General features: G+C 31.8%; 1 protein-coding gene and 1 long non-coding RNA gene across 2 annotated transcripts in view; both read right to left on the reverse strand.

The window, feature by feature from the left end:
* The window catches only part of LOC118440438 (uncharacterized), a 29,796-nt gene extending 13,701 nt beyond the window's left edge, over positions 1–16,095 (reverse strand). Inside the window, exons 1-3 of the long non-coding RNA XR_014982320.1 lie at positions 15,744–16,095; positions 15,092–15,139; positions 14,404–14,533 (exon numbers count right to left, since the gene is read on the reverse strand). This is a non-coding gene — a long non-coding RNA (uncharacterized LOC118440438). The remainder of the gene's footprint in view (positions 1–14,403; positions 14,534–15,091; positions 15,140–15,743) is intronic.
* Positions 1–24,512, reverse strand: part of LOC146872870 (uncharacterized) — an 80,778-nt gene that overhangs the window by 45,534 nt on the left and 10,732 nt on the right. Inside the window, exons 2-3 of the mRNA XM_085658087.1 lie at positions 19,040–19,238; positions 17,895–18,012 (exon numbers count right to left, since the gene is read on the reverse strand). Of these exons, the coding sequence (XP_085514213.1) occupies positions 17,895–18,012; positions 19,040–19,238 (317 nt within the window). The remainder of the gene's footprint in view (positions 1–17,894; positions 18,013–19,039; positions 19,239–24,512) is intronic.

Here is a 24,512-nt window from a genome sequence, read left to right on the forward strand (position 1 = left end):
TTTTTTCAGTCCTTCCAAAAGCTTGTACCAACAATATCCCCAAAGACGTATTCGTGGACGAGTTAACGACCGTATTAAACATGACGGTAGAGGGTTCTACGTGGAATTCAGAAGAGTACAAAGGGCCATTCTTGAATCGTGATTTGTCAGTTGAATCTTCTTCAAGCTTGAGCCATGAGTAACAACGTAACAAGGCAGACACCACAACGCTATGTCACCTTTCCCTAACCATTCGAGAAAACGAGCCAGTTATAACAAAACATGGCCGTTCAATATCCTCATACGATCATTGTAAGGATACAAAAAGATAGATAGATAAAGAGAGATAGAGAGAAACAGAGAGAATGAAAGAAAGAAAGAAATATAGAAAGAAAAAAAGATAACAGGGCAAAGTGGAAAGAAAATATGAAATACGTTTTAAGGAGAACAATGAAAAAGAACGCGAGGACATTGAGAAAATGTTAGAAACTTGAGAATTCGTTTTTCTTTTCTAGGCATGAACTTGATCTTTATTATTTGATAAGTTTTCACGATAGTATCTAACATTTAAACACAAAGGCATACACATATAAAAACGCGCGCGCGCGCTCGCACACATACACACGTATCTATATTTTTTACATGTTGGTACGTGTACATATCTGTATTCGCAACATTTCTACTGATATTTTTCGCGACTATACATACAAACGAGACGAGACACTGAAACGAAAAGAAGGAGGTCTTACGTTATCACGAAAATTACGTTTTAAAGTTTCATCCAAAGATGTCGGACTTTATCACTTTATCACTACATATTTAATTTTATCGAGAGATTTTCTTTTTTATATCCTACGATGGCATATACAAAATAACAAATCGTCGTTGTCTTTCTTCGGAAATAAACGAGAAAAAAAAAGACAAGCAAGAAGAAAAAAAGAAAAGGAAAATAAACAAAAATTAAAAAATATTGTCTCATCTCAGGACAACAATCTTAGCCAAAGAAAGGTATTAACTTTCTCTATTATTACGAAATAGTGAGATAAAGAACAAACAAACGAATAGGTCGCACGATGATAAAACTAGATGATTACATTCGGGAACTTTCGTTTTAACCTAAGTTTCTTGGTTTTTGAATTGAATTTATTTGAAATCCTTTTATCTTAACCATCATGCTTTCTCTCTCTCTCTCTCTCTCTCTCTCTCTCTCTCTCTCTCTCTCTCTCTCTCCCTCTCTCTCTCTCTCTTTATCTATCTATCTATCTTCATTTCGATTCTTCATTTAAATTTTATTATCATTTTTCTCGAAGAAAAATAAGATAAAAAAGGTAAGTAGAGAAAGAAACTTTATCTTCCTAATTTCTCAGACTTCAGTTCCGATTGAAATCTTAATTCGAGAAGAAAATATTCGCATTTCCGTTGAAATCGATGCGATCTTAATTTATGAGCGGAAGTGAGCTAAATGTTTTCACGAACGATGAAATTAGATTTTACTTCGCTTAAAATAGCGTAGGTGATTTGTAGAAAGACTCGAAACGACGATAAAGGATATCCCCAACTGATCCACGCTTATTTCTTGCAGGGTCGCCCGAGAATAGAATGCGCATGGATAATTCCTTAGAGAGTTCCTACGAGAGAGAATATAGCTAAGTAAAATAGAGAAAGAGGGAGAGAAAGAGAGTTACAGAGAGAGAGAGAGAGAGAGAGAGAGAGAGAGAGAGAGAGAGAGAGAGAGAAAGAGATAAAGAGAGAGAGAATGTATATATACCGTCATCATTGCGATAGAACGTTATGCGAGAAGCAAAACGCGTGCAATAATCTCATCTCGAATTCTCCAGGATGTCTAGAACTACGAAATTTCCCCTTAGAGTTTCCCCGAAATATATAGTTACACTATCCCTCTGTCTGGATAAGTCTAGTTTAGACTCCACGATTACTTTTTCTTCTTCTCTTATTTTCCTCGAAATCATCTATCTTCCTTTCTTTTTCCTTTCTTTTTTTCTTTTTTTTTTCTTTTTTTTTTTCTTTTTTTTTTTTTTTTTTTTTCCCTCTTAATCTTATTCTTATTCTTATTCTTATTCTTATTCTTTTTCTTTTCCTTTTTCTTTTCCTTTTCACCGAAATGATGTTCATCCAAACGATATTATTATCTCATATTTTAAAATTTGAAAAGAAAATAACCAAAAGTAGAATCAACAATTTTATGGAAGAAAGTAGGCGTTCTAAAAACACGCAATATGGGTTTTATTATACGAATTAGCCAATTATCCATAATCAATTGACCCCAATATGTTCCAATAAACGAAACGATATACCTCAACGATAACGAAGAGTCTCCGCGCACTTTGATATTAACGATCCACATGATTAACTTTTTTATATTTCCGCACTTAACAAAATTTATTCCAACATAAGGGAAATAATTTATTTGAAATAACGAGAGGAAAAGTCCTTTTCCATTGACAACGTATTATAATCCAGGTGGCATTACAACGATCAAACGTTTTCGAGATCGTGTCCGCATACAAAACTTGGAATTTGATAAGAAAATGAAGAAATATTTCTCCCTTTTCCATTCGCGATGCAAAAACGTGAAAGAAGGCAGGCAAGTCGATATTCAAAGAATCTTTAAGTTCTATTATAGAAAATTCTCGAATCGGCGAACAACTTTTCGAGATATCTCGATCGTTTGCAAAATTCTTAATAATATCTTTCTTATTTCTCTCCCCCCCCCTACCGTAAAAAAAGAAAAAAAAAAGAACAGAAAAAATATAAGAAGAAAAAAAATAATAAAAAGAGATCAGTAAGAAGAGAGCCAGAAACAAACAGATAGACAGACAGATGATAGTTGTCGCTTTCAAAGTCCGTTGATCCATTTCCAATGTAAACCCTCAAGATAAAACGACCTAATCCCATGATAGTCACACCACTTTGCTCTTCGAAGGCTTCGTTTTCTTCCCGCGATCGATTTCTTACTTCGCGAGATAGCACGTGACGCATCAATCCAGCAAAAAAGAGCTTAGGATGTAAGTATATCTTCCATCCCTACATATAATATATATATATAGTTGGATATGTTTGTACGTGTGTATATGTGAAAAAGAAAAAAGAAAAGGATATCAAATAAGAACGACTTTTTCTTAACTATTTTTTCTTCTCCCTTATCCCTTCGTATCGAGGATGTATTGTCTCGTTCAATAGAAAGAATTTCGGGGCACATGTCTTTCCGGATACAAGGAATTTTCATGACATATAGAATGATCATCTATACACGGATACGATAGACTCGTGAGTTTTCTGAAAACGAAAGAAAAGAGAAAGAAAGGAAAAAAAAAGAGAAAAAAAAAAAAAAAAAAAAGAAAGAAAAAGAAATGAAATTAATTTTCTTTAATCTCGTTCGCGCATTTTATCTTGCATTTTTACATTCGTTCGAAACATTTTTTGTCGATCGAATTTTTTCCCTTTTCTCAATAAACCAAAAAAAACCATCAGAAATTATGTCTCTCTATTTTTTCTTTTTTTTTTTGTTTCATCTTCTTCTTTTTATGGTTCTATCCCCTCGAACGGTCTCAACGTTCGTTGAACGCTTCTCAAGAGTTCCTTGAACTTTTCACGTGGGACCAATGTGTTAAAAAAAATAATCAAAAGAAAAATCGACGATAGAATGAAGAAACAAGGAAAATGAGAAGAAAATAAATAAATAAATAAAAAAAGAGAGAGAGAGAAAGAGAGAGAGAGAAATCGACGGTATCTTACCGATCGTTTTTTTTTTTTTTTTAATGAAGTAGATATCAGATCGAAAGGCCTGTTTTTCCTCTATCACCCACACGACGACCACTAAAGACCGCCAATCTTCAACCCAATTTACTCAGGTCCGATCCAATATAGCGGGCCAATCCCATAACACGCTGCAACATTTCGCCCTTCCTCTACAGAGGTTGCTCCTCTAATCGCTGTCTAAATCCACCTAACATTCTTCAACAAGAAAATCGATCGGTAGATAAATTTAACCGATTAACATAATTAGTTTTATACTTAATTTTTCTCTGATATAGCATTGAACAGAAAGAAAAGAAATATGATGTGAAATGGTGTGAATGTCGATATGTGTTTTGATTAAAAAAAAAAAAAAAAAAAAGACAAAAAAAAATGAAAAAGAATAATATCACATTACTTTTATGGAAATTTCTCTCGCTTGGCTATAACCGTGAAATATATATTCCAAGGGTATCTTAAAATTTTTGGACTTATAAGACGAAGTAGTATTTTTCCAGACCAATGGATCTACAAAAAATATACAAAGAGCAAATACTCACACGCGAACAGAATTGAATTCTTATCTCTCCTCTCTTCTCTCTCTCTCTCTCTCTCTCTTTCATGTTTCTTGTCTTTCTGCATAAATTGTAAAGATGACGAAGACGAAGATAAAGGAGGATGAGAGAAAGAGAAAGAGAGAATATAAAGAAGGAATTTACTAAGTGTCAGCACACGAGACAAGAGTTCAAAAAATCTCCAGGTTTCTCATTAAATTTGCACATAAAAAGAAGAGGAAACACAAAAAAAGATCTTCTGATAAAGTGGCAATGTCGTATTTGAGATTGTCAAAACGTCATGCGAGAGTCTTCGTTGATTAACCATAATTTATGATGTTCGAGATATTATAACGATTTTGAATGTCATTGATGATATCAATATACTATATTTTCCTGAAATTCTTCTATCGAATAAAACAATATCGATATAAATATAAACAATAAAATATGAAGAAATTTGTGAATATCTGAAACTTCTATTAAATTTTAATATATAGCCTGTTATAATATAATTTGTCATATGTAAATATCGTACAAATATACGTATCTAAATTTTATCATTATTATTTACTTTCATATTTATCTATATTTTACTGTTTCGATTTATACATATAAATATGATCGTATTTTAAATACTTTTCTCGAACATATATATATATATAATCACGCTACTTGATGCAACTATATTTTTGTCACAAAACTTCATTCCAGCCAATAAGCTTTGGACTTACTTATTATTTTTTACTTTGAACATTGACGTCAACCATGAAATCTCCCATTTCAAGCAACAACAAGCCTTTTCACGTCAATTATGATTAAATTTGATATATTCAACATATATATAATCAATGTAAAACACAAAACGCTCTTGAAGTTATTTCGATGAAAAGAAAAATAGATAGAGAGAAAGAGAGAGAGAGAGAGAGAGAGAGAGAGAGAGAAGTAAAACTATCACATAACTGTGATAAATGAAATTTATCTATTTACACGTATATTATAGCGTAAGAGGAGATAATAAATCTAAAGAGTCGCATGCTCGTTTTTTTGTTTATAGATAAACGAACGAACGAGAACGATTTTATCTACGCTTAATTGATTAGTCAAAACAATCTAGCTAAATATAAATATGATTAATTAAACCATTGTTATTACCGATATTATTCTTTCTTTCTTAAATATTTCAAATCGTTTTACTCGCTCGCAAAACATTTGAATAATTTAAATCGTAGATGAAACCCAGTAAGTACAAATATTTTATATATAAATCTAGATAAGGCGAGATTAATTTCGGTTTTCTAATTTATGTATAACCACGTTACACAATTCTCTACATTTAATTTTGGCTTCATGAATATCTAACTGTGGCAAAGAAAAAATATATATTAAAAATTTACTTTCAATTGAAATCTTTTTTCAAGTTCATTACTCTAACATTATTTATCATCTGAGATATATAATACATTAATTCTTTTTGATATTACTCAAAAATAACAACGCTAAATACGATACGTTCTGACGTAAACTATATAATCTACAATAAATATATACGTACACATGAATCCATCTTAATCCCAACAAATTTTAAGGCTACGTGAGTATATATCTCTTATTATTCTACGTTGCACTAGCTATTTTTCACAAGGTCACGGAAAGACATATTTCCTGACAGAAAAACGAAATTCGCGAACATCCTTTACAACTACACAACCGTTGCATATGCTCACGTTCTCTTTTCTTTTAAATGATGATATCCCTTGAGAAAGAAAGAAATAAAAAAAGAAAAAAAAAGGAAAGAAAGAGAAAACGAGCAGAAAGAGAGAAAAAGAGAGAGAGAGAGAGAGAGAGAGAGAGAGAGAGAGAGAGAGAGAGAGAGAGAGAGAAAATAAAGAAAGAATGAAATAGGTCGATTTTATTCATTGTTCGTATACAAAAATTCACGTAGGACGCAACAACGTTCACAAAATGCTAGTAGACTTTGCATACTAAATGATTGTGATAGAACGCGTCTCATACTATTACTACAAAGTTTTCTTCAAAACGTTCTTCAAGTTTCTAAATTGAAATATCGTGATCACATTAAAAGCCATAATCAAGTTTCTTCGAGTCGTGTAACCTGTCAACGCTTTGAGAAACGTCAACTAGGCGTAGAAGCTCATGTTAATGTCTTGCTAGTTGCTTACTCTAAAGGGCGAATTCTATCGCGTTAGAGAGTGAGAGAGAGAGAGAGAGAGACAGTCACTTTGATAACACCTACAACAGTATCTTTGTTCTAACAGAGATCACGTAAAGACCGTATACCTACTACTATTACTATTATTAATACTCTTAATGACAAACGAACTGTCTTATAAAATAAAATTATTCATTATATGTGTATATATATATATCATTCGTCCTTGGTGAAATAATATTTTTCTTAAAATAAACTATATATATATATATATATATATATATATATATATATATAAAGTTTATATTTATGTATTAAATAAAATGAACGTATTTACGTAAATGTTTTATATATAAAAGTCACGCATTGAAATGGCGCATTGTGGTTTTATTACGTTCGTTTAAATTTAGATACCCAATACAATGGTTACGTTGTCACTTCTAAACGTGACTCGAAGCAATTAACAATATATATATATTACCCAATATCATCGTTCTGATCGATTAAAGAAGTTGATTGCACGACTATACACAATTCAAATTAAAGCGAAACTCTCTCACGTCGACGCTAATTGCGAACTTCACATTTTTCCCTCATTTCTTTTTTCATCTTCCTCCCTCATCCCTCTTTTTCATATAAAAATTCATTCAACATTATTCCTTCCTCCCTGAACAAAGTTTTATCTCCCTTTTTGTTTACGTTTTCAAGGAAATTAGCTGTTAAGTATAATTAAAAATTAATCGCTAAGACAAACAACTCGCGGACAGATACGATTCTTTATAAGAATTTCTTCGATGCTCTTTCATTATATACTTCATATTCTATCACTCTTCTCTTTCTCTCGTTTTCTCGTGTAAACACAAAGTATGTATGCAGAGTTTAAAAGCCACTCTCAATAACATAAGTACTAAGATGAGTGCTCCGACCATTTCAGAATATATATGTAGTAGTTGCCCACTTACATATGAACTACTTGATTCGAACTACTTGATTCGACTTGACGAATATTTATAACGATTGTTCGTAAGAAACTAGAATTTCTTGTTTCTTGTAAAAGTAAAAAAAGAAGAAGAAGAAGGAGAAGAAGAAGAAGAAAAAGTAAACGAAGAAGTAGAAAAGGAAGTTGGTTTATTTTTCCAGAATAATTTTCATTCTCAACGCCAACGCCATTACCTACTGTATTCGTTAGCACTCTCGTTAAGTCCATCGCAAAAAAAAAAAAAAAAAAAAAATTATGTTTCTGCAAACTTTTCATTCCTGAATTAAAAATTCGTCAGCTCGATAAAATCGAAATATCTTATATTCTTGGAAACATTGTATGTCCATTTAAAGAGAATAAAAGGATAACTTGGAATAAAATTTTTGAGGTCCTTAATACGATTGTTGTAATTTGTAAAAAGAAAAAAAAATTGATTGAAGTAATGTTAATGATAATGTTTAATTTGAAATAACATAATATCCCGAGCGACGTATAACAGTATTTATTCTTCAAGAGTCGGATCTTGAAATACGAGCGTAAACGCGTATATACAATATTTTTGATATCTTATAGTTTGATATCTTCTTGAAATTTTCCTAAATATTTTAGCGAAGGTTCTATGAATTTTTTCAAAAGGAAAGAAGAAAAATCATCGATTTTATAGAAAGTACGGGACGAATGTGTATACGTCTAATATCGAATAACAAGTACGAGCAAGAACGAAGAAGATTCAGATCGTGTGACATTATTATGTAAATGTCAAAGGAGCTTGCTGCGAACTGCTTTCTTCTTCTTCTTCTTCTTCTTCTTCTTCTTCTTCTTCTTCTTCTCGTAAGAGAGAAAAAAAATTTTCCGATTTGCGAGAAATTCAAAGAAGTAAGAAAAAAATAGAAGAAAAAAAAAAAGTTTTTTGAAGAAAAAGAAAAATCTTTAATCGTAGTTTTATTTTTCTCACTCAAAGAAAAAGGGAGAAGAGAGAAAGAGAGAGAGAGAAAAGACACATTAGAGAACGCAAACGATTTCGCTAAACGATGACGACATATAAAATACTCGAATAACCTTCCGTTATCTCGAAATGATGCAATTATATACCGCGAAAAAGTCTACTGGGTCGAATTGAAGAGCCCGACTATAATATTTCTTCGGTTTAACAGAAATCGCCAATTTACTCACAATCTGACCGTTCTAGAATCGGTAAAATAGACGCTTTCACGTCTGAAAGAGACATAATTCCATTAAAAGCTAAGAGAAACTCGTCTCCATTCTTACCTACTTCAGAGTCGACGAATGGCTCTGACAACGGTCGTCGTAATGCGAGGCAATAAAGACATCGGTCAATAAAAACTCAAGCAATAAAACAGAAAATCAAATAGTTTGCACCGAAACGAAAAAAAAAAAAAAAGAAAGAAAAAAATCAATACTTTTCAACGAAATAAGAAAGTATAACGATTGAAGCAAAAAAAAAAAAAAAAAAAAAAAATAAGAAGAAGAAGATAAAAAAAAAAGAAAAAAGATATGGAGGTAAAAGCAGATAAATACAACGAACATCGCAAAAGTATTAACATGTTTTCCTGTTGCATTCGATAAATTAAATTTGAACAACATCGAGGATTTCGAATGAATCTAATTTCCTATCATATGGAACTTCCGCCGATTGTTCTCACGATAATAGACGACTAAAAAAAAAATGATGATAAAAAAAAAAAAAAAAAAAAAAAAAAAAAAAAAAAAGATAGAAGAAAGAAAAAACACAAGCTTCCTTTAATATGAAAGATTACTCTCCATATCTAATTAATTTCGAAAAACTGCATAACGTCTCAATTATTATTGATGCGAGAATAACGTTCCTCGTAAAAGTTAATGATGGCATTAACTCGATCTGAGTTATAATATCGACATGCGCTCACGTATACCTTATATATACGCATATATGTATATATATATATATATATATATATATATATATATATATATATATATATCAATAAAAAGAACCATTACGAGACCAAACAAACGTCGATGGACACACGCAATTTGTTAGTACGACCTATCCGAATACTTTAATTAAATATCGAAATTTTCGCTTTTAGAATGACGATATATATCTAACGGGCGGGCAGATAAAAATACGGATATACCAAATGGTAGGACGATCTTGTAAATCGATCGTAAAAGAAGTATACTGTTTCTCGCACAGTTTCGATCGTGAAACATCGACGATGTTTGAATAGTCGAGAAATGTTTGCCATTTCGAATTGAATAATCTTTCTGCGAAATTTGTTTGTTATCGAAATTATAAACACGAGGAAAATAACTCTTTGTTGTTTCTTTCTAAAAATAAAAGTTTTTACAATCGTGACGACATCGTATCGCAATTATCTTCAATAGAAAATTATCATTTCAGCAAAAAAGAAAGAAAAAAAAAAAATAGAAAAAAGAAAAAACAAATCATCCTTGTTATACCTGTCGTTTTAATGTTTTAAAAAAAAAATATATATATATATATGTACATGTATTATAGATATTTGAGTATATATGTATGTGTGTGTGTGTGTGTGTTTTTCATATATTTATATTTCTTTTTCGCAAAGACTGACCAATAATCATTTTCTCATTCCTACACATACATACGTACACACACATACATTTATAAAGATAGATCTTGGAAAACATCAAGGTCCAATCAATTGCGATAAATTCTTCGTCTTTTGGTGTGAAATCTCAACGTCAAAAGCGAAGAAATGGTAGCTCGACATGCGATTTCCCCTAACATCGTCGAAATCATCCGTTCGTTCATTTTTCGAACTAGTGTTCTTTAACTACACACACCTACACACACCCCCACACAAACGCAAACATCCACTCGCTCACATAAACACACACAACGCGATCAGGATGAAACGAGAAGACCACAAAAATGTCATTCCAATAGAAAAGAAAATTTATCGAAGTTCGAACGTACGAGTATTACAAACCCGGTGATATAAAAATAATGATATATCTTAAAAAGGATAATCTAATTCCTTTCGATAAATTTTCAAGAGAAAAAGACAGCGAGAAAAAAAAAAAAAAGAGGAACGAAAAAAAAAAGATGAAGAAGAAGAAGAAAAAAAAATTAAATCAAAAAGGTTAGCACTTTGAAGAAGTTAGCACTTTGTGGCTCGAAAAGACACTCTAAATGTTGAATTTTTAAGAATCATACTATATACGAGGACGATAAACCTATTTTAGCGGGCGGACAGATGTTCCAAGGGAAAAGATCGATCGATGACTCAGGAAAAATTCTCTGTTAGTAGATGGGTGATATAAATTCTTATATTTATATATGACACGTCAAACGTTTTCAAAGAATATAAATATGTGCAAGAGAAGATTCATTCTTCTTGACGAACAAAAGGACAATACCATATAACTGAAATAAAAGGAACATAGTAAATACTAGGAGAACTACGATATGAAAATTAATACCAATGTATATATCCCATGTACATATATACATGTGTGTGTGTGTGTGTGTGTGTGTGTGTAATCTCACATAGCAAAGATCTTCGTAGCAACTAATCACAAGAGTCGGGTGTTTTTGAGTATTAAGAGAAAAAAAAAAAGAAGACAAATTATTATCAATTTTATACAAGTATTACAATACCATCATCATTCTATATTATTCCATTTTATAAATAAATAAATATATATATATATATACATATCAATATATACATATTTATATATGTATGTATGTCGCAAAAGTTACTTAATATAATAACACATGATATCCTCAGTGACCATTTTTTTTTTCTCTTTTACCTGCACTCTAGTTACATTACGTGACATTATGTACCTTTATATTATTACGTTACGATGTGTTACGATTCAATGTTTGACGTCTCCTTGGAAATAATAGAGGAGAGGAAAGGGAAGGGGTGAAGAGAGGAAAGGAAAGGAGGGAAGAGGAGAAGAGGGGAAAGGTAAGGGGAGAGGAGAGGGTCTCTTTGGTAAGAGTCTCGACCACGCAAACGAGTCGACTCAATTGCAAAATAACTCCAGAGTACTATTTGAAGTTAGAGAGACGTACACACGCCATATCTATTGGTTGTTTTAAACTCACAGATAACGTGTCTCAATGGTTCTCGAATAATGATGAAGAATAATATTGTAAGCGCAAAGTGTAATATACCAACGAACGATATGAAATTGATAAAAATTTTAAAGAAAATAAACGTGTCTACATACGTATATACATATGTAGGTGTATATATATATATATATATATATATATATATATACGTAGTACGTATTCGGTGGTAAAAATTGATTGACAGCCAATGACGCCATCGAACAACGCCTACGACAACATATTTTTGATATCGAATTTCACGAATTTATTTTCGATCGTTCAAAATTTGAAAAAAAAACTTCAAAACGAATAAAATCTCTCTTTAATGGGGGTTGTTTCGTTAAAGGTGAAAAACAGCGAGAGCTTTAGAGGACAATGCCGTTTCGTATACATATTGCCAATTAAAAGGTTCAATTAACAGAAATTATTAACTGGTTTTCGACGATCACCTCGAAACATTTCAACGATAATGATATTTCTCATTTTTTTCAACTCAAACGTGTAAGAACTTTTCATAAATATTATATATACAACAACAAAAAAATAAAAAAATAAAGGAATAGAATAAAATGAAATGAAAGATAATGAAAAAGGAAAGAAATTAAATAAAAGTGTGAAAAAATGAAAAAGAGTATGTATCATTGTTTTAAAGCTTTGAATTTATTGATTAGTAGTCAGTGGATGATAATAAAATACTATCTCGTACATTTTTGATCGGATAATTAAATTCAAAAGATAATTAATAATGGCAGAGTACGGCAAAGTGCATTTCATTATTTCATACTTTCGACGAAGGATAGAGTAATAGTCAGGAAATAAAATTTACCCTAGAAAAGTTGTATGTATTCTTCTTTTCTTTTTTCTTTCTTTTTTCTTTTTCAAAGAATTTCTAAGGTCGATTGAAATATATAACTGATTAACGAAACTCTATAGCATAACGATATTAAATAATCGAAGTAATTAACAAAACGGAAAATAAAATAACTGAACAAAAAATACACAGAGAAAAAGAAAAAATATAAAAAAATATATAAAGAAAGAAAAAAATATAAAAAGCAGAAAAAATATAAGAAAAAAAAAATTAGATGTTAAAAAATATGTATTTTCATTTTGGTCAGGTAAAAGAACGAAGGCACAACATGTTGAAATAATTTTACGTTTGATATTAAACAAAAAATAAATCTCGACGAATTTAAATACTATTTTGTAAAAGGATCTTCGTGTTATCTTGCGTAAATATAATATATATGTATATATATCGAGGAAATAGATATCGAGGGAATAGAAAGCTTTTTGAATAGAACGAAGAATAATCGAGTTACGTATGATAAACTTACGTATACGTATCGATCGGACATAGTCACGTTTACTAATTATCAGAATTAACACGTGCAACGCGTGGTAGCTGAGGCATAGGCAGGAAAGAGCACATTAACTGATCAAAGACGAATTTGCTTTCGACGTTGACATTCCCTCAAACTACAAGACACATAGTCAACTTTTCCAAAGACAAATCGACAGCTTGATCAATTTTGGTAGACCACAAAGGACACAACGACGATGAAAAAGAGACCATGCTTGTGTTTATATGATATGGAATACGTTGACAAGGGTGTGGCCAATTCACGATACGTTTTAAAGAGAAATTACATATGAAACGAAAAACAAAACAAAAAGAAAAAGAAAAGAAAAAAAAAGGAAAAAACAAAAGAGAAAAGGGAAAAGAAAAATAATATAAAATTCATAACTCGTATAAATGCATCGAGTTCGCCAAGAAATTTTTTCTATGGCATCGCCTTAGTAAAAATCCTTTCAAATGCATCATCAATTTTTCTCTCCTTGATGTGAGAAAACGATCGACCGATTACGACCGATATCTAATTTGCCGATATAAGCGAAAGAACAGTTCGAAAGTTAACTCTCTTAATAACAAAATTAATTTCATTGAGAAATTTTCTATGAAAATTTAATAGATTATTATTATTATTATTATTCTCGAAAATTCCCTAAGAAACTTTATCCGATACTTAGGTTTTAGATTTACTTTTGTTAATCCGAGATAAACGGACAGTTAGAATCCAAGTTAGATATATGTTATTTCATACCGTTGTATTTCGAGAAACCTTGAAATACGATGTTTCTGCTAACTATTGTTAACATCACTTTGACCACTACTACCGGTATGGTCACGAAATCTGTTGAGTTTGGTTATATAAACTTTCGACGGGATTCATCAAGGCAATTAATCGTTATTTCGATAATAATGCAATTGAAATTAATTTCATTAATTATTTTCTCTTACAATAAAGAATTTATGAAACCGTTTGACGGAGACAGACAGAGAGAGAGAGAGAGAGAGAGAGAGAGAGAGAGAGAGAGAGAGAGACTACGTTTTACTTCGTATACTTTGATAAAAAGAAAACAGAAAGCTACTTGCAATCCTTTGTAAAAGAATTTTCCTTATTTTCTAAGTGTACTTCATCGACAGCATAAGAAAATACGGCTTAAATACTCTACAGATTCTAAGTTTATTTTTTACACGAATCGCATAGAAATTGTTTTCATTTTGAAAAAAAAAAAAAAAAAAAAAAAAAAAAAAAAAAAAAAAAAGAATAAGAAGATATAGATTCCATAACGTGATATAACGCGAATATATATATATATATATATATATATATATATATATATTCACATCACTCATATATATATATATATATAAGTAACTTCTCTAGCATCCTGGTTCGAAGAAAAACCAAGATCAAAATATTTTTCCATCAGTTCCAAACGTCCGTGTAAAAGAAACCAAGAAATTGATTCTTTTTTATTTTTATCTCATTTTTCTTTTTACCTTTACGATTCGCCATCCTTTTTTTCTCTTTTCTTATCTTTTTCTAGCTTATTCTCGATATACAATATTCTTTCTTCTTCTTCTTCTTCTTCTTCTTCCTCTTCTTCTTCTTCTTTTTTCACCAAATATCCTTGAAAGCAATATGAAAAACCTCGTTCGATCTTTGTGTTTTATTTGTTTTTTTTTTCTCGAAAATTCTTCGACGTCTTTTGTTGTCAATGATAGATGAAAAGAATACAGAAGCAAAAAAAAAAAAAAGAGATGAAATGTGATAAGAGAAGAAAAAAACTTTTATCTAGAAGTCAATTCTCGCGCCAAGAAAAACACTCGCGTGACTTGCTATCAAATTTCAATATGGCGTCGCGATTTTCTAAGAACAACCAAAAGTCAGGCCAGTCATACGACCAATGCGTATTACTCAATTCGACTTTTGTATTGTCGAAATAAACGAAAAATATTTTCACTTGTTTGTAAGCAAATGTTTGCTTTGAAAACAGCGAACACGATTTTCTTCTTTTCTTCTTTTTCTTTTTCTTCTTCTTTTCGCTCTCGCTCTCGCTCTCGCTCTCTCTCTCTCTCTCTCGCTCTCTCTCTCTTTCTCTCTTTCTCTCTCTCGTTTTCTCGAACGTTCAAAAATAAAGCTTGAACTTTGAAAGTCGCATTTTCTTAGAAAAATCTATTATCCCACCTTTTTTTTTCACGAGCCACGCGAAAACCACGTGCTCTGTTTCCCACTCTTCTTGTCAATAACGAAAATACATTTTTTTTTTATTTTTTTCTTATTTCAACGTCTGAATCATATATCTACGGCGTATATATATATATATATGTATATATATGTATATATATGCATATATATATATATATGTATATACATACACCCACATGCATACATATGCAAATTTGTATGCAATTTGAAGTTACGAAAACGTAATAGCAATGAATTATTTTCCCTATGAAAGTAGAATTTTTCCTTCGAATAAGAACAAGAGAATTCCCAATAAAATTTTGGCGCGCGCGTTTTAAGATCAACGGACACCTAACCTGCGAAGATCGTCAATTTTTTCCGGGGCATTTTCGAATGTTTCGAATAATACACACTCACTATACTAAACGAAATAAATTTAGTTCTTTATCACAAGAAATATTCTTCATATTCGTTTCTTCGTAATATCACTGTAATTCTTTTTCTATGGTCGATTGTTTCTCATCGGTCACGTATATTTCTCAATTCATATATCACTTAACTCGGTAACCATAAAAAGAAGGCGCCAAAAATCAATTCGAAAAATCGAAAATAACGAGAAAGAGGAAGAGGATTCACGTTGCTTCACCTTTACCTTGATTGCTATTGGATTGATTCGATTTTCAATGAAATAATGGATTTCACTGTATTGCGTTTGTCTCTTTGGACGGCTATATAAACAAGTAGAAAAGCGTTAGCGTTGAAACCCGCTAAAGTGCCGTACATGCATTTACCAATTCTCTTGATGTTCGCTTTCGCACATACGCGGAATACGCGTTTCTCGATCCACGCCGGAAAAGCTGTATGGTACGAAACAATTCAATTTACGAAACGAATACACATGTCCTCTCTCAAAGGAAAACGAGAGAATGAAAAGTTCAAACGAAGTGATCACTGAATCCGTACGATCGGTCAGTCCGTAATCACGCGCGACTCTTGACAAAGCGCCCTGCCGAAGCGCGAGTAACAACAAAAGACGAGCGAGACGAATCACGAGGGGTGGCGTCCCTCTCGACGATCGACGCGTCACCTAACGACCAACCCGCCGAACTACATGATCCTGCGAATCTTCGAAAAGGAGATAATAAGACATTTCTTATCGTACAAAAAAAAAATAATACAGGCATCCACTTTACCGACAATTGGCGAATTTACCGAAGTAAAGATATAATTTTAATTGGTTTACAAATTTGCTTTTCTTTTTCTTTTTTATTTTTGTTTATAAATCACTCGTATAATCGAAGTCTCGTTAAGAATCTATGTATATACTCTTTAATTTCTTACGAAAATATAGAAAAATAATATTCCCCCTATCTTAAAGTGGATTGTCTTTTGATCGTAACGTAATGATGAAGATTAAGAATAGAATGTACCCTATCATGGGAATGACTATTCTTAGGATGTTTTTCTACTACGAGAGGGAGAATCTCTTAAAAAGAGAAGGAAAATGTGATTATTAATAAACGTCTTACCGTAAATATTGCAAAACGGATATTAATATAAATAACTTGATAATAATTATCGAATAAAAATATGTTATTTTCCGTTATCAATGAATACGCCTTAACAAATGTCGATAAATCAGAGTTACAAACGTCGAGTACCCTAGAAATTGATAATACGTGAAATTACCTTTGTATCTTCGGCTGCTAAAATCTACGTCGATAAAATGAAAAAAGAAATGGAAATCGATAATAATGTTTATATCTTTTTCGATTTAATATTCTACTTGTACAAATATTATATTAAAAAAAAGAAAAAAAATGAAGAAAAACAAAACAAAACAAAAAGAAAAATTAAAGAAATAAAAATATAGCTTGAAAATTCACCTAGAGAAGAAACATTTACTTTTAAAACTTTATTCTTTGAATGAATTTATGAAAAAAGAAAAAGTAAAAAAGAAAAAAAAAATATAAAATTACAACTATAAAAAAATAAAACAAACATCTAGAAAATAGGATTCACTCGTGAAACTTTACTTTCGGAATAAATTTATGAAAAAAAAAGGAAAAAAGGAAAAAAGGGGGGAAAAAAAAGAAAAAAGGAAAGAAAACAAAAGAAAAATAAAACAGAAAGAAACAAAGACTGTTCTCTTAATGAAGTCTCTACGACAAACAGTTAATAACATTTCTCCATAGCCAAATTAAAGTTTCATACTTTCTTAACATTACCCTAGTACATTCATATGCATGACATTAAACGTAAAAACTTAGGCGAAAGTCAAAACGTTTAATTTCTATAGAACTAAAGCTTAAACAAGGTCTGTTTCCAAACTACGCGGAAAAGGTCCTCTTCGCTTACAAATTAAACGAAAAGGTCGACTTCGTTAAATCACTTCGCTTCTCGAAACTCGGCCGAGCATCAATGAATCCGATCCTCGTTATTTCATTTTCTCCTTTTTGATTGTTATCGAATTGCTAGTAGGATTATCATCGTACGTAAACCGTGTAATTCGAATAACCAATATCGAAAATAGAGCTTGCAACAAATATTTTTCCGGTCATGTAGAAAGCTTCGGATAATTATCGTTATTAATTAGATATTTATTCGAGATACGATAACGAGCTCATGGCTAATCAGGATAATTTGAAAATTTTTGCTCGAGATTAAAAATTATCGGGGATCGGTGATCAGGGGAAGGGGATGGAGAGAGGGATGTAGGCAAAGAGATAAAAAAGAAAATAAATAAATAAAGGACGATAATAAAACAAAAAAGAAAAAAATAAAAAACAAAAAAAAAACTCACCTAATCGCTGGCCATTCTCCATCGGTCGTAGTCGTCGGTGCGGATGTACTTTTATTTGGTAAACTCAAGCGCGGCCCAATTCGAAGCGTCATAGGCCGTCGCCTTCGCAATGTATAATCTGAAAATATCGAATCGAAACGACGTTACAGTTTATTTACCGCTTTTTAAACTTAACTTTATCCGATAGACTTGATATCGTTAAATAGAAAAGAGTTTAAATGTTTTTACTTTTTATATCGTCAACGTCCATCTTCGTTCGTAGATCGAAGATCGAACGGTACGTTTAAAGAACTTTGAACGAAATATTAAAAAAAAAAAAAAAAAAAAGGAAAAAAGAATTCTTACATTGAGGAGAAAATCGCAAAGATCTCATAGAGAAAAAAAGAAAAAAAGGAAAAAAAATGATTTAAAAGAAAAAATCCAAATTCCGACATAGTCCTTTTCAAAGGATTTCTTTTCTAAGCATCAACGTGTCTTGCTTAAATCTTCCCATGCTTTCGTTCTCTTCCCTTTTCAAAAAATTTTACATGGACAGATCTTTTGCTAATGTATAAGAGTTAATTTAATTAAATTGTTCTTGGTATAAAGAACAAAAGAACTTCGTTGAAACGTCAACGAAGATTCTTAAAATTGCAAACCTTTGAAAAGCTAAACGTTATATTGAAAAGTAGTCGATTCTGTATTAAGAAATAACTTTGTAATTGCAACTCGCTTAATTAACGAGTTTCTCCGAAAGAATATACGATCTTTACTACCACGTACCCATTTACAATCGTTGTACGATTATAAATCTAACAGTAACAAGAAAGTTACTTTCTTATTTTAACACGTTGTTTGTACGTGCGAAAAAAAAGAAAAGGAAAGGAAAGAAAAAAGAAAAAGGAAAAGCGAAAAAAAGAACAAGAATGTTATAATTAAAATAAAATCGAACGCTTTCGAAGTTAAAGAGGCATAAGAAGAAGGTCAATACGTACGTACATATATCGTACTCGAGTATGGTCGTCCATTTTAAGAAAACGAGAACATTAAGAAATAATATTCTTCCAAATAGATCTTCTCAAAAAAAAGGACCACCGTTTTAAATCCAGAACTTACGTTTATGGAAATGGAAAACGAGAGATGCAAGATTATCGGAAAAATCTTACCGTTCGTGCAACAGAGAGAGTTGCGTCCTTGAAAGACATGGGGTGACAAATATTGAGGATGAGGATGCGTAGGAGTCGCCGGGGTAGTCCTGCTGGGAGCCGGCGACGCCATCCAGGGTGGTGCAACATCCCTTATCACATTTTCCTCCGTCACAGAGACGGGTATCTCGTTGGTTACCCGCACCTCTATTCCAACTGTCTGTAAAACGACGTGAAATAAAAATGACTTTCTAATTCGATCATCCGATAATCTTTTGATCGATTAATAATAAGGTCATTCAAAGACTTCCTTAAAGCTTCTCTTTGACAAATATTTCATGTATACATATACGTATACATATACATATACAAACATTATTAAAGAAATCGTTGCCACGTGAGGGTAAGAAAGAATCTACTTGGGGGAAAAAAGCTTTGTGATCCTTTATTGATACCGTGATTCTTCGTTCGACCGGGAAAATCATTGACGAAAAAGGGGGAGAGAAAAAAAAGAAAAAAGAAAAAAAAAAGCCAAGAACAAATTTGATCAAGCGTAATCCCAACTTCGTAGTCCGATAATATAAAAAAAAAAGTCAAAACCGATTGCCTGTCCGACAGGATGATGGACTACTTCTTGATGGTAACGTGAAAATAAAGCACTTTTATACAGGGACAAATAGGATGTTCTCTACTTGATGGACGATTAACGCTCGCCTTTTGACGACCAATTTTCTATCCACTTTAGAAACGAAAATCAGATATTTTATTTTCCGATATTTTCCATGGTATTTCTTTTTTAATAAGTATCGGTCGGTCTACTCTTATTCTTCGACCGTGCGCAACCTGTTGACTCCTCTATACCTTTCCACGATGAACGAAGCAACAACTGATACTTTAAATTTAACAGCATTAACGTTTAATTACATCACGATCGATTTTGTAATTATAAAGAGAGATGGGCTTACTCATCGTTTAAGCAGTAAAATAGAATTCTTATGGAAAATACGAAGCCATCGTATTTTCCATTAGCTCAAACGTTACGTTGCGATGGAAACATATATTTAAAAGGAATTAATGTTGCCGCATTCCACGAAAGATACCGCGTATTAAAACGATGTCTAGAACTGTTGCCGCACATAAATTAATAAATTAAAAATCGCAGATGGCATATATACATATATATACACACATACACACATACACATACACACACACACACACGTGGCACGCGTATATCTATATGTATATAACTTGATCATTCGACGAAAACTGAACGCTAAAATATTGGATTTTATCTATGAAGCTTGTTTTTCCAATAGTGTACATATATATATATATATATATTTTTTTTTTTATACGCATTTTTGCATTCTATAGAAATAGTATTGATTTAAATTGAACGAGAGAATTGAAAAAGCAACCAGCCATGCTTTTCTTTCAACATATGCGTCCGTCCATCCACTCTTGCATCTATACTTACACACAATTCGTTATCTGCACGTTCGTATACGTACTCTCGTCGTTTGTTTTAAAGCATTCAAAACTCATCAATATTTTTTTCTTTTTTTACCGCAGACTTTTAAATCGTCGACCACGTAACCTCGAAGGACACTCGTAACGGCGATAAGTATGACAGCTGTTTCTTTTTTTTTTCTTTCTTTTTTTATTTTTTTTATTTTATTTATTTATTTTTTTTCTTTTTTTTTTTTTTATTTTTACAGACGAAAGGAAAAGCAATATTCTAATCGAGTTAAGCTTGTATCCAACGTGAGTTTTCGTGACTTTTCCTCTCCCGCTAAATGTTACAATACTTCTCAATTTCGGAAGAGTTCGATTAATCGGGAAGTAAAAAAGGAGAAAAGAAAAATAAAAGGAAAAAGTAAATAAATAAATAAAAATAAATTCTCCACGTGATCCGAAATTTCAAAGAGGTGATTATCGGAAGGCACGGTACAAATGCAAATACTACTCTTCTTTTCGAGCAAATAAAAGCAACACCATGACCGAACACTTTCCTATATCTATTTCTTTCTTTCTCTCTCTCTCTCTCTTTCTCACACACACACACACATACACATACACTCTCTCTCACTCACTCACTCATTCACTCTATCCGCCTCTCTTTCTCCACAATGCATCCCGGTAAATATTTATTCAGGATGTAGAGCCGTTCTATTGGTCTATGTCGAGTATACACCTTAATTGCATATCGATCGACGCCTTTCCACCGGCTTAACCATCTTTTACTCTCTCCGTGGGACTTTAGGATTTTGAAGGAAGAGAAAAGGATACTAATAATAACCGTTATTCTTGTTTAACGTGTTTATCGTGTCAAGTATATACGTACGCGCGTACGTACATACCTATATATACGTGCGTGCCTGCGTGCGTGCGTGCGTGTATGTATGTGTCTATGTGTGTGTGTAAATTCCTAGGGGATATACATATAAATTACTAGGGGAAAAAATGATGAGCTTCATTGAATCTTACAATCTCATTTTTGCTTAAACTTTAACGCTGATATGGAAGCAAATCGGACACTTGTTATATTATAAGGAAGTAAATAAATAAGAGAAAATAAAGAAAGAGAGAGAGAGAAAGAGAAAGAAAGAAATTAAATGGTTAGGCTAGGAAGATCAACGAAACGCTTTGCATATTTTATTCTAAGTCGTTCCAAGCTAATGAATCCCTTTTAATCCGCACTCTTTCGTTTTCCCCTATCAAGAAGCTCCGCAGGTTATTATCCGAAAATTAGGCAAGGTAGGGTGTTTAATCAGACGAGAGTAACATGGAGACTTTCACCATTCTTCCTCCCCGTGCTATCGCTGACTTGTGAAGAGAAAAAAGAATAAAAAAAGAAAAAGAAAAAAAGAAAGAAAAGATGGAAGATCAAGAAAAAAGGGGGAAAGAATAAGAATAAGAATAAAAAGAAGAATAAAAAGAAGAAGAAAAAGAAGAAGAAGAAAAGGATAAAGAAAGGGAGGGAGTAAGGAAAAAAATAGGAAAAAAGAGAAAAAAGGAAGAAAAAAGAATGAAGGGATGCATGCCACCCTATCCCCGAAAAAAATTCTTAAGGAACGAAAAATTATTTATTCCATGCTCGTATCCCTTTCCCACTTATTCTCCTGCTTCCTCTTCCTTATATTTTTTCTTTTCTTTTTACGCCTCTTCTTTTCCCTTTTTCCTTTTCGTTAGCATCCCTTTTTTTCTCTCCCGCGAGTCCAATTCCACTTTAGCATACTATATCAACTTTAACTCATGAAAAAAAAGAAACCGCTAAGTGTCGAGGGGTTGACTGGTTACTTGCCGACATTCTATTGCCGATAAAAAAAAATTTGAATAATTTGTTCATTAAATGAGAAAAAGATTTTAGCTACACTATTGATATTTATTGCTACCGATGAACAAAAACAATATCGCTTGTACGAAAAACCTGGATTTTATTAAATCGCTTTCTGCCACTTTCCCTCTCTCTCTCTTTCTCCCTCTTTTTATTTTCCCCTACCGTCAATTATCGAGGAGCATCGTTGGTGAGTACATAAAAAGAGTACGTTGGTATCATTGTACCAATAAAGAAATCAACTGTCAGATAAGGAAAACGTATTTTTTTGGCGACAGATAACGAACTACATGCTGTTAACCCTTCAACTGGCGTCCTGTGAAAAAAAAAAAGAAAAAAATGATCTCTCTCTTTCTCTCTTTTTCTCTTCGATCTTACTCCAAAAAATTCAATAATTCCTCTTCTATCAATTTTCTTCTTTATTATTTATTTGTATTTTTATTTTCTTTTTTACTTCTTTTTTCTTTTTTTATTCCTTGTTTTTTCCAAAGATATCTAAGAACGAAAGATTTCAATTAATCTTTTGCCATTGACATCGGTTGGATTTTCAAACTGGAGATAAAGACTGTAATAAATTTTCTATCTCAAAAAGTTCCTATAAAAATATACATCTGCGCAATATTATGTACACTTATAACAAAATTACTCGAAAAAAATGAGATTTATAGACGTCACGTAATAAAAAAAAAACCACAAGAATCAGTCATTTCTTTTGATGCTTTGAAACGATAAATAATTCGTGAGAAATAACGAATGAAGAAAGAAGAATTATTCGCGGGTTTAATCGGCCACGTGATAGAGAGAGAGGAACTTAACTACGTTACACAAACGCGGATAAGATTGACGTGTAAACATCGAAGCTGATAAAAAGTTAGTAGAGTACACTCAGGATTACATGAAAGATTAAAGGTACCAAGTAATGTATCCATAGAAATCTTTTTTAAATTAAGGATATATAATGCATAAATGCATCTGCTTTATTCATATCTGTTTCTCATATCCCTCTTTCTCTCTCTCGCGTTCTCTCCTTCAGTCTTGTCGAAAAATCGATAAACTAATAACGCAAGCTATGCATGTATTATCATCTGGATGATTAACAAAAGGTCAACTCCCAATTATAAAATACTCTTAGCTTCTCCTATGGGAATTCGATGGACTCTTTACGATTTAAAAAAGATAGAAGGATTTGGTAACGGGTATATAAAGGTATGCGTTATGCAACTTCATATATAACATAAAATAATTACCTTATATTTGATGACACGAAATCACTCTCTCGTTTGTCAAATTCTCTTATTTGTTATAAAATAAAATTCATCTTAGATACATGACATTCTTTATCTATCGATTCATTTCAAAGTAGATTGAAAAGTTTTTTCCTAAGTTTCGGAACTTCTCAAAATCCAGCTCGGATTTCTTTATGGATAATCATATTATCGTTTCGAAAGGCTAGACCTTTGTGCGTAAGTCAAGAAGAAAGTTTGAGAGTGATATTAGAATCCAACTTGGCCGGTTCGTTACTTTCAAAAGTAAGTATCGGCATGTCTGTACAATGTTCCGAGTGAAATATTAACTTTGCGGTAAGATTCGTTTCTCGAATGGAAAGTAAAAAAAAAAAAAAAAAAAAAAAAGAAGGAAAAGAAAAGTCGAAGATTCTCAGTGTTCTTGAAATTTTAATTGTCGAGAGCACACGAGCACACGTGTATATATACTTGGATAGCCTTAGGAAACAGCAGTACAATTCTTTAAAAATCAATAATGGCAAAAAAGAACATAAATTTTGTTTACTCTCTCTCCTTTTTCTTACTCTTATCTCCAAATGTTTATATATATATATATATTTGTTGATATACTTTTAACAATAAGAAAAATTTTAATGGAATATTCTCCGCAATATGTTACGATGTATTTCGAAATAACCAAAGAAAGCAAATTGAATCGTAACGCATGACAAGATTCAGTATTGTTGGAAATGACGTTGGACAGAACTGAAGATTTCTATACGATGAGAGAAGACCACAGCGATAAATGTCAAATAAAATATCTCAGAATTCTGTAACGCATAGTTACATTCTGTATCGTTGCAAATCTATTATATACTATATATGATTATATTTCTCTAATGGAATAGCGAGAATTATGGTTGCGTATAAT

The sequence above is a fragment of the Vespa mandarinia genome, chromosome 7 (genome assembly GCF_050613455.1).
Source record: "Vespa mandarinia isolate Hongniang chromosome 7, ASM5061345v1, whole genome shotgun sequence".
In the NCBI taxonomy this organism is placed as follows: Eukaryota; Metazoa; Arthropoda; class Insecta; order Hymenoptera; family Vespidae; genus Vespa; species Vespa mandarinia.